This window comes from Carcharodon carcharias, chromosome 18, assembly GCF_017639515.1.
Source record: "Carcharodon carcharias isolate sCarCar2 chromosome 18, sCarCar2.pri, whole genome shotgun sequence".
Lineage (NCBI taxonomy): Eukaryota > Metazoa > Chordata > Chondrichthyes > Lamniformes > Lamnidae > Carcharodon > Carcharodon carcharias.
In genome coordinates, this window is record NC_054484.1 from 48,504,324 (window position 1) to 48,519,801 (window position 15,478).

Sequence of the window (15,478 nt, forward strand, 5' to 3'; positions counted from 1 at the left end):
AAGGTTAACTTGCAGGTTGAGGCAGTAGTTAAGAAGGCAAATGCAATATTGGCATTTATTTCGAGAGTACTAGAATATAAAAGCAGAGATGTGCAGCTGAGGCTTTATAAGGCTCTGGTCAGACCACATTTAGAATATTGTGAGCAATTTTGGGCCCCGTATCTCAGGAAGGATGTGCTGGCCCTGGAGAGGGTCCAGAGGATGTTCACGAGAAAGATCCCAGGAATGAAAGGCTTAACATATGAGGAACGTTTTAGGACTCTGGGTCTATACTCGATGGAGTTTAGAAGGATGAGGGGGGAAATTGATTGAAACTTACAGAATACTGAAAGGTCTGGATAGAGTGGACGTGGGGAAGATGTTTCCATTATTAGGAGAGACTAGGACCCAAGGGCACAGCCACAGAGTAAAGGGAAGACCTTTTAGAACAGAGATGAGGAGAAACTTCTTTAGCCAGAGAGTGGTGAATCTATGGAATTCATTGCCACAGAAGGCTGTGGAGGCCAGGTCATTGAGTGTATTTAAGACCGAGATAGATAGGTTCTTGATTGGTAAGGGGATCAAAGGTTATGGGGAGAAGGCGAGAGAATGGGGTTGAGAAATTTATCAGCCATGATTGAATGGCGGAGCAGACTCGATGGGCTGAATGGCCTAATTTCTGCTCCTATGTCTTATGGTCTTATATGGTCTTCTCCTGCCTCTGTTTCCTATGCACTTGCAAAGATGATTTTAATATTACTATGCATTTTTCAATCTTGTATATTCACAATTATTAAAAAGTCACAAGACATTCAGATCAGGACCTTCCCTTCTGTCACCTGAAAGTTGGTCCAGATTAACAAATCACTGCTCTCAAAAGGCTGCTGGAGTGTTCAGCCGAACTACTGCCAGATCTAAAATGGAGATCACATGCCTCCAACAAAGGCAGAGCCCAAAGCATGTTGACTGGACCAACAGAAAGACAGTGCAAATTCCTCATTGCATCTGATGGCAACATTCATGCTTTTATCATCAGAGGCAGCTTTGCAGCACAAAGGGCCATGCAAGACATTACTAATTTGTCATTCTTTTTGCATTGGGGCTGTCCTAGCTCCTTTTACTTTGGACTCTTACAATTCACAGAGAAATCAGGGTGGGCTGGACTATAACCCAGGAACTAGAAACAAAATAGCAGCATGCGATACCACTGATTCACCCAATTGTCCCTTTTTTAAGATCACCCTCGTCTTCTCCAGAAATCTGTATCCCAAGACATTTTTTTTTAAGTAAAACACCATTTATGTTCTGTTAATTGCCCCAGGTCATTAATAGCTAAATAACATCTTAGTGAAGTACACTGGTGATGGAAAATATTAAACAAATCATACCCCTTGCTAAAGCTGCTGAAGAACACGGTGAAAAACTCTATCTTGGATCCAATTATTTCTTCAGGTAACCTGCTGATAAATGGTAAAAGACTTGGATAGACAAAAGTAGCCAAGCCACGGCCACCTTCTTTAAGAACTGTCCATAGTTTTGGCAAAACTCCTTTCTTTGCATTTACATAGGCCCAGCAATCCTAACAAAAATATAAATAAAATAGATAGTGTTACAAAAATATTACAGCACTCGATGGAAAACATGAAGTCAGTGAAACCAAGACTTTAACCTGCCAAATTAGGATACCAAATTATCTACAATATCACCATATGGCATTAGTCTTATATAGAACATAGGAAGATGCTATTAGAATCTTTACAGATGAAATTTCCTGAATTTTCCATAGAAGCTACAGAATGTCAACAATTCTCTCCTATCTTCAATTACTTGTATTTCTAAAAATCTAAACTTTTCGTTAAAAACTATCTGTATTATGATAGTGGCTATGAAAATTATTGGTAGCAAAGATCTATGAGTAATTTGGTGGTGAGAAATCTATATAATGTCCAACCTCAGAGGTTCAAAATTATAAGCTGTGATGTGAGAGTTGAGGTTGTACACTATTCCACTGAGCCTAAATCAGCAGCCAGGAACAAGGATAGATAGGGGCATAGATGTGGAGTTTTTGGTGTAAACTGAACAGATTTACATACACAAGGCATTTCAATCAAAATGTTTTAAGATCGTTCTTATCTATCACTGCCTTCAAAAATTCTAAGAAAAACTCAGCTCTGCAACTGTAGCTTCAGTGGCCTCTGCTGCAAACAGCTCAATGTTCTTTTTCCAGTTTTGCCTTATAAAGGACTCAGACTTTTTTTTACTCAAATTGTTACTATTAAAACTGTCTGAGGAACAATTTCACTTTGGGCAGTAGCAGTTGGAACAGAATGAAAGCAAAAATAAATAAATTTTGTTCCAGTAATTTTTCTCTGCTCCACTTATCACTTCCTCTTGCTAAGGTAATGTGCAATAGACATCCTTTGATATTTCTACAAATGGCCATTGTTCAAATGCAAACTAGACAGGGTGCCAATAGCCTATGCAATCAACAGCAGTGCTACAGTTGAGCATGATACTGTTGTCATCTGATATTCACACAGATATAATTTTGGCAGGGATGACAAGATAATGATTAGAAGCAGAAGCCCTGGCAAGCTTCTCTTCCTTAACCCGGAATACCGAGGCTAACAGTAGAATCCCTTCTGGTGTCCTAGATGAAATCAATTGACTCATTACAGATCAAATGGGGGGGCTTCCCAGTCTGCGTGGGAATCAATACTTTAACCCACTGACTCACTGGGAATTCCAAAGTCTCAGGTTGAACAATGTATATTTGATTTAAAATAAAACAACAATCATAACTCCACCAAAACAATACATTAAAGGAACTTTCTTCAATCCTATTTTTTTAAATCTTAAGATAAGACTTCTTTGTGCCCAAATTGTCTACTCTGGGCTTCACTTTACCTCAATGCAGGTGAGCACATAAAGTGCTGCTGCCCAGACAGAAGGGCATACCACTGGATCCAAATCATCTATGTTCAGTAGCACTGCAGGACACACTCTTGCAGCTTCAAACTTCATCAGCTCAGGCAAATATTGGCAAAAAGCAATAATTAATTCAAAGAAAGCTGAACGGATCTAACAAATGAAAGAACAAAAGAAACTTTAAGCATTTCAGATTCTCACCATTTCTATCAAGATATTAACATTTATACTTTGCACTCACAGGGCAGCAGGTGGTTGAACCTGGCCTGCAAAGTTCAAATGGTCAACAAAACGTACTGTGTAGTCATCAGGTTATATCATTGTGAATGAAAGTGAAAAAACAAGGAACAAACTTCCATATACAATTAATTTTCCTGTATCAAGGAGTCCAATTCCCCCAATTGTCCTAAATACTGTGAAAATTGTCTTGTTCTGCATTGAAGGCTTTAAAAGTAAAGATTTGAGTTTGGAAAAAAATTCAAGATTACTTTTGGCAAGGTGAAGTCTATGCAAAGTTTTGATGTTATGTTTTAGATTTTAAAAATTCTTGATAGAATTAAAAAGTACATGCTCTTCCTAACTACTGTCATCATGTTTCCTCCTCCAGCCAAGAGGCCCGCACTGTCTGTGATTTCGACTTATGGCATTGTTAGTTGCAAACCTGTGGGCTGAACTAGTCCTGCCATTTTTCCTCTGCCCACAAATCCTGAAGTCATCAAATACTACACATTCAACCACCGGACTATAACATATCTAACTTTAGGTAAATTCAAAGCTAAGCACACTGATTAGAGGTCCAGTGTTTTACTGCTTTAGCTTCCCAGTGTCCTTCTATCTTTAATGGAAGCGTTGAAATAAGTATTTCTATGAACATTAACGCTAGTACGTAATAAAAATGTGGAAACTTTTAAATTTGAGAACTTTCACATTGTTGAGGAGCTCAGTTTCTCATATAATAGGTGAATACTATTAACTTATTGCAATATTTAATTATATTTTTTAATATACCAGTGAATGGTTAACTCAAACCTGTGGAGTTTTATGTCTGCTGTATTTCCAGAACTTGGACTGTGATAGAAGTTCCATCAGTCTGTCTTTCAGGGCAACGCTCTCATTTTCAGGGAGAAGATCAAGCAGCTTTTTCAGAGCCAACAGTGAGCTTGTAACAACCCTTAGGTATTTGCCTTCCCTTTCTTCCTCAGGAACACTTCTAAGTTGAACAACAATTTAGAGTTGTAAATTTCTGGTGGTATTGATGGTATTAAAAGTTGTTAACTATGTAAAATAATACAAAGATCTCCATATCATCCACATTTTTTAAAAAACTATTAGTGACACACTTGTAATATAGAATTCAGAAGAGTAATCGTCTATGTTTATTTTGGCTTCACCTTCTAGCCTCTATGGCCACCAATCAGGGATCAAAATTATATTATTCTCTCAAGGGCTCTTTTTGAGATTTTCTGGAGGCCTTTTTTTGACTTTTAGGATCTCTTTTTTTTTCATTCTCATTAACTTCATTATTAGCAGATGCAGTCATGTATTAACATTACCTTCTGTATTTGTTTCTTTCCTTCTTTAGATAGGCAAGATGGCACTAATGGAAAAACTCTATAATATGGAGCTGCTCATCTCCTCTAAAGCCAATGATTAATCGGATCTAAATAGCATGCTAACCATGTGTCAATGTTACAATGTCTTATCTTATTACGCATATCAAATTACTCTTGAGAAGCTGGTAGTGAGTTGCCTTCTAAAATTCAACTGAGTGTCTTGCTAGGCATTTCAGAGGGCAGTTAAGAGTCAACCACAACAGAAAATGCTGGAAAAACTCAGCAGGTCTAACAGCATCTGTAGAGAGAAAAAAAAAGTTAATGTTTCGAGTCCTTATGACTCTTTTTCAGAGCTTTGATGAGTCATAAGGACTTAAAACGTGAACTCTTTTTTTCTTTCCACAAATGCTGTTTGGCCTGTTGAATTTTTCCAGCATTTTCTGTTTATGTTTCATATTTCCAGCATCCACAGTATTTTGCTTTTATATGAGAGTCAACCATGTTGATGTGGGTTCGGAATTACATATGGGCCAAAGCTGGTAAGGATGGTTTCTTTCCCTAAAAGACATTAGTGCATCAGATTTTTTTTTATTATAACAATCCAGTTTACTAATTAACTGAGTTGTGGGAGGGGAATTCCTGCCTCCTGATCATTAATTCAGGTTTCTGGGTTACTAGTTGAGTAAGGTGACCCACTCTGCTACCGCTCCCCATCATGAACTGAACTAGTGTCAAATGTAAAAGCATCTTAGCACACTTTTGTCTTCAGCACACTTTTGTCTTCACCACTCCAAGTCAAGTGTCCTGATATCCACTTGTTTCAATGTCTTATCTACTCAGGACCCAGAAGCCATTTGCACTTCAGTATTCTCCCCAAACATAAGCTGCATTCACACTGCAAACTAGAGTCAACATGAGGGAATTTGGACACCAGTTACAGTGCAAGGTATAGCTCAAAATTAAGGTGACACCAGAACAAAGTGTGGTGAAGTATTCTGCAGGAGGGAGTCTTGCTTCCAATTCAACCTGAAGGCAACGTGGACTGCACAGATTTAAATCCATTGAAAAATGGAAACCGCTTTCCTGTATATTACAGTGGTAAATACAGATACACCTTTAGCAGCTACATTACTAAGGCCAGTGAAACTTTAGGGACAAAAACACTTAAAGTATAACAGAGGCAGAAGTAGACTAACAAAGTAAGTGGCTTAAAGAATGTGACCTGCTAGTGTTCCAGATTAACAGTTTGGAAATGATGGGGCTGAAAGCCCTGAGACACTTCCCTGACAGGGATTGTTATGTGGGTGTTTTACTCACACATGCTCTTATTCTTCAATGGGCTCTCTCCTCCTTCTCAGCTCAAGCTTGGGCAGATGGCGGCCATTAGTGCCATGATGTACCCACATGCACAAGGAGATGGGCCTCACACATGAGCCATCCTTGCTCTATCTCTCTCACATAAGGGGGCAACTTTTCTTTCATTTGTTGCCCCCAAGATTGATTTTTCAAGGGTTTTTTGGGTACTTTTTAGGGCAAATTCACCCTTAGTCCCTGTGTATTCTGAACCGTGCCACTAATGTACTAAACCACGCTATTTGCAAATAACAAGTGGCATATTTTTTGAAGTAACTGTGGTAATACATTTGAATAATTCCAACAAATGTCTGATTTGGTGGCTTACCATTCCACCAGCAGAAAGTGAAAAATCAGTGAAATTAAAAATGCGGCTATTGCAGTCAACCTGTCTAAGGGGTCACGACATCTCAAAATCCATTACGCAAACAGCTGGGGGCGGGATGGAGTAAGGAACTTAGAAACACGCAGAATAAAATGTCATCATCTCAAATAGGCAGATTTTTAATATCAAATGCAAGTAAGGAAAAAAATTGGAATATATTTTCCAATCTTAGAAACCAATTTTATTCTGCTCAGTAATGTATACGTTATTATGGAAAATTCATCACAATTATGTTTTTTAACATAAGAATATAAGAAACAGGAGGAGGGATAGGCGATGTGGCCCACTGAGCCTGCTCCACCATTCAATAAGATGATCTGATTGCGGCTTCACTTTCTCTCCTGTTGTCATAACTCTTAATTCCTGTGTCAATCAAAAATCTGTCTAATTCAGCCTTGAATATATTCAATAACTCAGCCTCCACTGCTTTCTGAGAATTCCAAAGACTAAATGACCCTTAGAGATGAAATTCCTCAACGCCATCTTATATGGGAGACCCCTTATTTTTAAACTATGTCCCCTAGTTCTCGACTGCCCCATGGGGGAAACATCCTTCCAGCATCCATGCTGTCAAGTCCCCTCAGAACCCTACATGTTCCAATCAGATCATCTTTCATTCTTCTAAACTTCCATGAGTATAGGTGTAACCTGCTCAACATTTCCTCAGGAGACAACCCATTCATCCCAGGAATCAGCCTAGTGAACCTTCTCTGAAATGTTTCCACTGCAAGTATATCGTTCCTTAAGTAAGGAGATCAAAAAAGTGTGCACAGTACTCGAGGTCTGGCCTCACCAATGTCCTGTACAGTTGTAGCAAGACTTCCCTATGCTCCATTCCCCTTGCAATAAAGTTAACAGTCCATTTGCCTTCCTAATTACTTGCTGTACCTGCATGCTAACTTTTTGAGATTCATGTACAAGGATAGCCAGATCTCTCTGTTGTGCCGCATTCTGCAGTATCTCTATTTAAATTATATTCTACTTTTCTATTCTTCCTAGCATAGCGAACATTTTTCCACATTATACTCAATCTGCCATTTTTTTTAAAGTCACTTATCCTATCTATACCCCTTTGCAGAATCTTTGCATCCTCCTCAAAATTTGCTTTCCTACCTATTTTAATATCATCTGCAAATTTGGTTACCATACAGTCAGTCCCTTCATCCAAGTCATTAATAGAAATCATAAATAGTTGCAGCCCCAGCGCTCATCACAGTTGCACTTCACTAGTTACAGTTTGCCAATCTGAAAATGATCCATTTACCCAACTCTGTTTCCTGCAAATTAGCCAATCCTCTATCCATGTTAAAAAACGCCCAACCTTTTCTGTGACACCTTGTCGAATCAATTTTGGAAATCCAAATACACTACATCTACTGGTTCCCCTTTATCCACCCTGCTTGTTACATCCTCAAAGAACTCTAATAAATTTGTCAAACATGATTTTCCTTTCACAAAACCATGCTAACTCTGCCTGATTGTATTATGATTTTCTAAATGTCCTGCTACTCCCTCCTTAATAATGAATTCCAGCATTTTCCCAATGACAGATGTTAGGTTAACCATCCTATACTTTCCTGCTTTCTGTCACCCTCCTTTCTTGAATAGGCGTGTTACGTTTGTGGTTTTCTAGTTGACTAGGACCTTTCCAGAATCTAGGGAAATTTGGAAGATTACAACCAATGCATCTATAATTCCTGCAGCTACTTCGTTTAAGACCCTAGGATGCAGGTCATCCAGGGGACTTGTCAGTCTTTAGTCCCATTAGTTTTCCTAGTACTTTTTCTCTTGTGACAGTGATTGTTTTAAGTTCCTCTCTGCCTTTTGCCCCCTGCTTTTCTACTATTTTTGGGATGCTTTTTGTGTCTTCTACTGCGACGACAGGTACAAAATACTTGTTCAAAGTCTCTGTCATTTCCTTGTTTCCTATTATTAATTCTCCATCTCAACTTCTATGGGATCAACTTTCACCATTGCTACTCTTTCCCTCCTATATACATATAGAAGCTTTTACTATCTGTTTTTATATTTCTTGCTAATTTTCTCTCTTGCTCCAATTTCTTCCCCTTTATTTTTTTTTTAAGTTATCCTCTTGTGGTTTCTCGAATTTTTCCAATCTTCTGGCCTACAACTAATCTTTGCAGCACTGTACATGTTTTCTTTCAATTTGATATCATCCTTAACTTCTTCAGTTAGCTACGAATAGTGCATCCTTTTTGTAGAACCTCTCTAAATTGGATGTATTTTTCTTGAATAATCAAATATCTCCTTAAATGTCTACCAGTGCTTCTCTACCGTGCTACTTGTTAACCTATTTTCCCGATCCACTTAAGCCGACTCTGTCTTCATAACCTTTTAAATGCCTTCATTGAAGTTTAAGAAACTAGTTTCAGACTCAAGTGCCTCACCCACAAACTGAATGTGAAATACTATGTTATGCTCACTCTTACCTACAGGATCATTTATTATGATGTAATTTATTAATCCCGACTCATTACATATTACCAGGTCCAAAACGTTTTTTTTCTATTCTTTCACTGAACCTTGAGAAGATGGTGATGAGCCACTTTCTTGAACCGCTCCAGTCCATGTGGTGAACGTATAATCACAGTGTTGTTAGGAAGTGAATTCCATGATTTTGATCCAGTGACAGTGAAGGAATGACAATATAGTTCCAAGTCAGGATGGTGGGTGGCCTGGAGGGAAACCTGCAGGTGGTGAAGTTCCCATGCATCTGCAGTCATTGCCCTCCTAGGTGGTGGAGGTCATGGGTTTGAAAGTGCTATCAAAGGAGCTTGATGAATTACTGCAGTGCATTTTGCATATAGGACACATTGCTGCCACTGTGCATTGGTGATGGAGCGAGTGAACGTTTAGGTTGGTGGATGGAGTGCCAATCAAGTGGGCTGATTTGTCCTGGATGGTGTCGAGCTTCTTAAATATTGTTGAACCATATTCGTCCAGTCATGTGGAAAATATCTCATCACACTCCTGCCTTATGCCTTGTAGATGGTGAATAGGCTTTGGGAGGTCAGGGGTGAGTTACTTGCCTCAGAATTCCGAGCCTCTGACCTGCTGCTATGGCTACAGTATTTTTATGGCTAGTCTAGTTCAGTTTCTGGTCAGTGTCATGAAACTATAATGTTTTTCATAATATTATTGTAGGCTTATGGGTGAGTGTGTGGATCATTCTTTCTGTGTGACTGATTTAATTAAATTAGAATCAGATAGACTGCAAGGTTGAAATTATCAAAAGAGTTAGGTGTAAAGCAGACTTTCGAAATAGAAATGGATAAGCTCGGATGAGAGTTCCAAAGATAAGGTGTGAATGGAATTAGCATTTTTAGATAAGTGGAGGGGTTGTTTGATTTTCAACGGTATGATAGGCTGTTTAAAAATAACAAGATAAATAGGGCAAGGTTATTATATTTATTTTTCCCAAAAAGAAAGAGGCCTTATTGACATGGAAAATTATGTTATGGGAAAAATAAATTTCCAAAGACATGTAGAACAATGGGATTTTATACATTAAAAAGAGAGAGAAACATGTATAATGAAGGATGGAAGGCCACGTAGGGGGTGGCCATGTAACATCTTGACAGGTACATTGTTTAAAGCAGCCTTGGTGAAAAGCCTCTAGCCACTTTTGGAGGTCTGTGTCCAGTAACTAAAGTTATGTTTAAAGCCTTGAGAATTCCACCGTCAAGTGCGTACTGTGGTAACCTTGCTGGATTGCCTATCTAAATTTAAATTCTATTTTGGACTGTTGCCTTAAAGTGTGTGTGTAGTTGGGAGTCAGGTTAACTGGGAATTTTGGGATTTGTTATAATATCAAGTTACTGTAATCTTATGTTTGTGCTTGAGTTCTTTTATTTTGTTAATATATGCTTTAATTTAATTTTTTAAATCTCTAAAGGTGTTTGTGGACTCATTGCTTCTGAATTCAGTGCACAAATCTTTTCGTAATAAATACAAATTGCAAAACCATTGTGATAGCATGGCCAACTTTCCCTTGATTTGCTTCGCCTGGCACATATCACCTCCAACATCATGATATCAGTAGTAACCCCCAGGACGTTGATAGTGGGTGACTCAATGATGCTAATACTATTGAACGTCAGGAGGGATGCTTAGATTCTCTCTTGTTGGAGATGCTCATTGCCTGGCATTTAAGTGGCAAGTAATGTTCATGCCAAACATCAGCCCAAGCCTGAATATTGTCTAGGTCTTGCTGCATATGGACACGGACTGCTTCAGTATCCTAGGAGTTGCAAATGGTACTGAACAATCATCAGCGAACATCCCCACTTCTGATCTTACAATGGAGGGAAAGTCATTGGTGAAACAGCTGAAGACGGTTGAGCCTAGGACACTATCCTGAGGAACTCGTACAGTGATATCCTAAGACTGAGATGATTAGCCTCCAACAACCACAGCCATCGTCTTTTGTGCTAACTGTAAACTCCAACCAGTGGAGAGTTTCCCCTTCATTTCCATTAACTTCAGTTTTGCCAGAGCTCCTTGATGCCACATTCATCAAATGCTGCTTTGATGTCAAGAGCAGTCATTCTCATCTCATGTCTGGGATTCAGCTCCTATGTCCATGTTTTGACCTAAATTGTAATGAGATCGGAAGCTGTATGGCCTTGGTGGAGCCCAAATTGAGCAAAAGTGAGCAGGTTATTGTTGTACAAATGCTGCTTGATAGCACTATTGTTGACGCCTTTGAATGTTGATGAAATGTTCACTTTGCTGATCATTGAGATTAGACTGACAAGGTGATAACTGGCTGGATTGGATTTGTCCCACTTTCTGTGAACAGAAACTAGCTGGGCAATTTTCCAAATTTTTGGGTAGATGCCAGTGTAGTAGCTGTACTGGAACAGCTTGGCTAGGAGTGTGGCTAGTTCTGGAGCACAAGTGTTCAGTATTATTGCCCATAGCCTTTGCAATATCCATTACCTTCAGCCGTTCCTTTATATTACGTGGAGTGAATTGAGTTGGCTGAAGTTTGGAATCTGTGACACGAGGGACTTCAGGAGGAGGCCAAGATGGACTATCCACTTCTAGCTGAAGTTGGCTGCAAATGCTTCTGCCTTGTCTTTTGCACTGATACGCTGGGCCCCCCCATCATTTAGTACTGGGATATTGAAGCAGGTTCCTTCTCCTACTAGTTGTTTAATTGTCCACGCCATTCACAGCTGAATGTGGCAGGACTGCAGAGCTTTGATCTGATCTGTTGGTTGTGGGGTTGCTTATATTGCATGCTACTTCCACTGTTTGGCATGCAAGTAGCCCCATGTTGTAGCTTCACCAGGTTGACACCTCATTTTTAGGCATGCCTGGTGCTGCTCCTGGCATACCCTCCTTGGACTCTTCATTGAGCCAGAGTTGACCCCTTGGCTTGATGGTAATGGTAGAGTGAGGGATATGCCAGGCCAAGAAGTTACAGATTGCGGTTGGATACAATTCTGCTGTTGTGAATGACCCATAGCGTCTTGTGGATGCACAGTTTTGAGCTGCTTTATCTGTTCTGAATCTATCCCATTTAACACAGTGGTAGTGCCATATAACACAATGGTCAGTGTGAAGATGGGGCCGTATCTAAACAAGGTCTGTGCGGTGATCACTCCTATCTATGCTGCCATGGACAGCATTTGCGACAGGTAGATTGGTGAGGTCCAGGTCTAGTTCCCCTTGTTGGTTCCCAAGCCACCTGCCACAGGCCCAATCTGACAGATATGTCCAGATATCAGCCAACTTGGTCAGGAGTGGTGCACTCTTACTGATGCACATTGAAGTCTCCAACCCATTTAAATATATAAACCCATCCCATCAGTACTAGAATATTTAAACAAAAAACTCACAGCTGAAAAATATTATTGCATAGATATGTCACTACACTTTCTTTGGCAGCCTTCAGTCTCATGAGATGATGGTTTGTGCCTTGGTGTGGCTCAGGAGGCCCACTCTCACATAGCAGTCTCTGCCACATTTGCTGCAGATGAAGACTGTGGCCCAAGGCGATGCAGAACTTGCTGGCCTCCATTTTCTCTGGGGTCTCTTTTTGGCCAGCTGAACTTTCCACGTTGCCTCTCCTCTTCCAGTGTCCCTCTAAACAGTCAGCCTCCAGAGGTCATGACTATCAGCGACATCTCCCAATTATATGTGTCAATGTCTGCCATCTTCATATCTCACTTGCATGTACCCTTCTGGCAGAGGTATGAATGTCCAGTAGGTTGTGATGCAGTGGCCAGTTCACCGTATGTAAGGTCTTTGAGTATATGGCCACCATTCATCAGATGAACGTGGCTGGGTCAGCGCAGAAGTTGTTGGCTTAGTAATGAGTGTATGCTGATGCAATCAGCACACTCCAGAATCTCTCAGATGTGACCTTGTCCTGAGGCAGTGAAAGTGGAAACCATTCAGCCTTTTCTCCTGTCTAACATTGGATATCCAGGTTTCACTACAGTGGAGCACTGCGGACTACACTCTAATACTGTATTGGGCTTGTCTATAGAAAATACAAATGCAGGTTCACACTGATGTATTACAATCACAGTTAAACCATTTGGGTAAAATATGAGTTGGGTGGTACCTAAGTTATTCTGATGTGTATCCCAACAACAGTTCTACAGCAATATTTGCATATGACGACTTAATATTTTACTATAAGTGGAGCAGCTGCTTAAACAAAAATAACACGAATTATGCTCAGGGTGTGTTTCTAAATCACAATAATAGAATGTGATGCACCTGGGAGACTGCTTATATATGAATGCATGTTTAATATCATTACTGCTAAATTCCATAACTTTTTTTAATAAATTGACTGCAAGCCAAATAACCTACTGTGGATCACTGAGGGTCTCTGGACTTTCCTTCATGATGTAATCAAATAGAATCTGTGAAACAGAAAAATTACAGTTTTAATTACAAACTACATTGTGCATCGAAAGTAACTAGCGTACAGTTTCACAGCACATCAACACTGGATTTGTTGCTGGAATACAACATGTCTTAGAAACTAAGCTGAACAACTATATATTTATTTTACTTTACTGCAAATACATTTGAATTGATTTTTACAAATACGAAAATGCACATACACTGAAAAACTGTGCTTAAAAGACTAGACCACTCTCCTTTGCATTTTTATTCTGAAATATCATGCCCTGCCAACAGCAATGAGAGAATAAGCTTGGAGGAATTACATGGATAGACAGTTGAATCGAATGCATCCAATATAGCAAAGATTTCTATACATCTTAATTAGCCTCTTTTATATTGCTGGGCTCAACATTTGCAGCTAGTAACCACATAATAATGTAAAGGTGTAAAAAGAATTGAATTCCGTTTTCCATTTGAAAGTAGTTTAATAGGTACTTCAGCGGCGCATAGGTCACTGCTGTAAAATTAATAAATACAAGTTTGCTCTTGCAGTTCCTCACATAGAAGTTCAGATCTCTGTCATGTACCAAATGGAGAGGAGACATTTTTCTCAACACAAGGAGGAAAAACAATTGGTTTAAATTATCAATTAACAAGTATAGACTACTAATATAGACCTCCTAAATGAACAATCATAATTCTTAGTTAATAAACAGAGCATGTGTTGCATTGAGTGAAGAGGAAACAGAAAACTTAACCTCTCTCTTTGTCTCAGCATCCATTTTTGTCTAAGTTAATTACATCTCTGAAGTGCCTTGGGATGTTTTTCTATGTTAGAGGTACTAAACAAATACAAGTTGTTAATGGCTTGTTGTCAATCACTATTCAGCTGTAACATATAATTATTCCAATAGATGGCACTGGAATCAAATGTTTTCACATCTTTTTGTTGGACATTTAAAGTTAACCAGAAGTGAAATTGGAGAGAAACAGTTTGGTATAAAAAACAAAATTAAATTAAATTTTTGTACACAGTAGGAGCATGGAAATAAATCAGTAGATCTGAAAATATTTAAGATTTCCATAAAGGGTATTAGGTCAGTGCTAGGGCATAGTACTTTTCCTAATTTTTGCAATATGTCAGCATCAATTGTTTTCAGTTAAGTTACAGCCTATTTAAATGCAGGGAAATGTTCTCAGTGCCATAAAAATATGCCATTAGCCTAACCACATTAGAATACTCTCTGCTACATTCAAGTGATGTTTTCAATTTTTCCTTTATGATCTCCCAAAGATTCATCATTTAGAGCTGATTTGTGATCTCACACCAACAAGGACCTTAGTTGTCAATACTCAAAACGTACTTTGCACAAGATCTTTCCAGCCAATAGAGCAAGGAGACTTTCATCCCAGTGTGTGCTGGATTGAAACACAGGTGCCAGAAGTTAAAAGCAGTGTGCTACATCACTGGACGATCCAGGGCTGATTCTCCCAACTCCCCTCTCTCCACCAGCCCCGCATCAGTTGAATGTTCTGGATCTAATTTTGTGGTTAACTGACATTTTGGGTTGGGTTAAAGAGACAAATGCTAGGCATTTGTTTAATAGTTGGGTTGGTTGTGCTACAATTATGGATTTGTTCATAGAAGATGCATCACGGGGCAAGTGAAAATGAGCAACGAGTATAAATAGTTGGTGAAGGGTTATATCTGACAATTTATGACAACTTTATATAACAAAATAAGAAATTCATTGAGCCATGGAAGTTTTTGGCTGCCCAGAAAATGTATTGCACAATAATGCATCTTATAAAGCTGGCTAAAATATAGGAACCATATCAAACTGTCAATAACACAACATTTTATAAAATTCTGAAAAGGTCGGCATGAAAAATCTAACAAGAAATACCAGTGACAAAGTTTTGTTTAAAACTTACATTCATTATTTCTTCTTTACAAAAAGCAACAGCCTCTGGTTGTTTATTTAATGGAAAAGCAACTTGAAATGCTACTTTTGCTGCTGAGGCTGCCGGATTGTAGGTATCACACTGAGCAATAAGCCAGTGCCCCATAATGGTCTTCAAATAAGGTGCTAAGTTCCGCTTCACTTGAAGGATGAGAGATTCAAATGCCTGCTGTACTGCTTCTCGAACTCGACGGTCATGGTCCTGGAGCAGGGGTGGGGAATTAACAACAAACAGAAATTGCCATCACCAAGTTTCAAGATTTCTCCGACATTTCTGACAAAAAAAATGAATAAACGTTGGCAGTAAGCAATAAAAGGTGGATGTTTTTTCTTCTGTGCCTTATGCATTATCTAACTAGTAACATATATTCACCACATATGGATATTATAAAAAGTTTCAACCTCACTTCACTAACCAAACTGAA

At 39.0% G+C, this 15,478-nt stretch overlaps 1 protein-coding gene across 1 annotated transcript in view; it reads right to left on the reverse strand.

The window, feature by feature from the left end:
- Nucleotides 1–15,478, reverse strand: part of ltn1 (listerin E3 ubiquitin protein ligase 1) — a 139,245-nt gene that overhangs the window by 107,016 nt on the left and 16,751 nt on the right. Inside the window, exons 4-8 of the mRNA XM_041210886.1 lie at nt 15,025–15,255; nt 13,051–13,103; nt 3,937–4,117; nt 2,887–3,060; nt 1,368–1,558 (exon numbers count right to left, since the gene is read on the reverse strand). Coding sequence (XP_041066820.1) covers nt 1,368–1,558; nt 2,887–3,060; nt 3,937–4,117; nt 13,051–13,103; nt 15,025–15,255 — 830 coding nt within the window. The remainder of the gene's footprint in view (nt 1–1,367; nt 1,559–2,886; nt 3,061–3,936; nt 4,118–13,050; nt 13,104–15,024; nt 15,256–15,478) is intronic.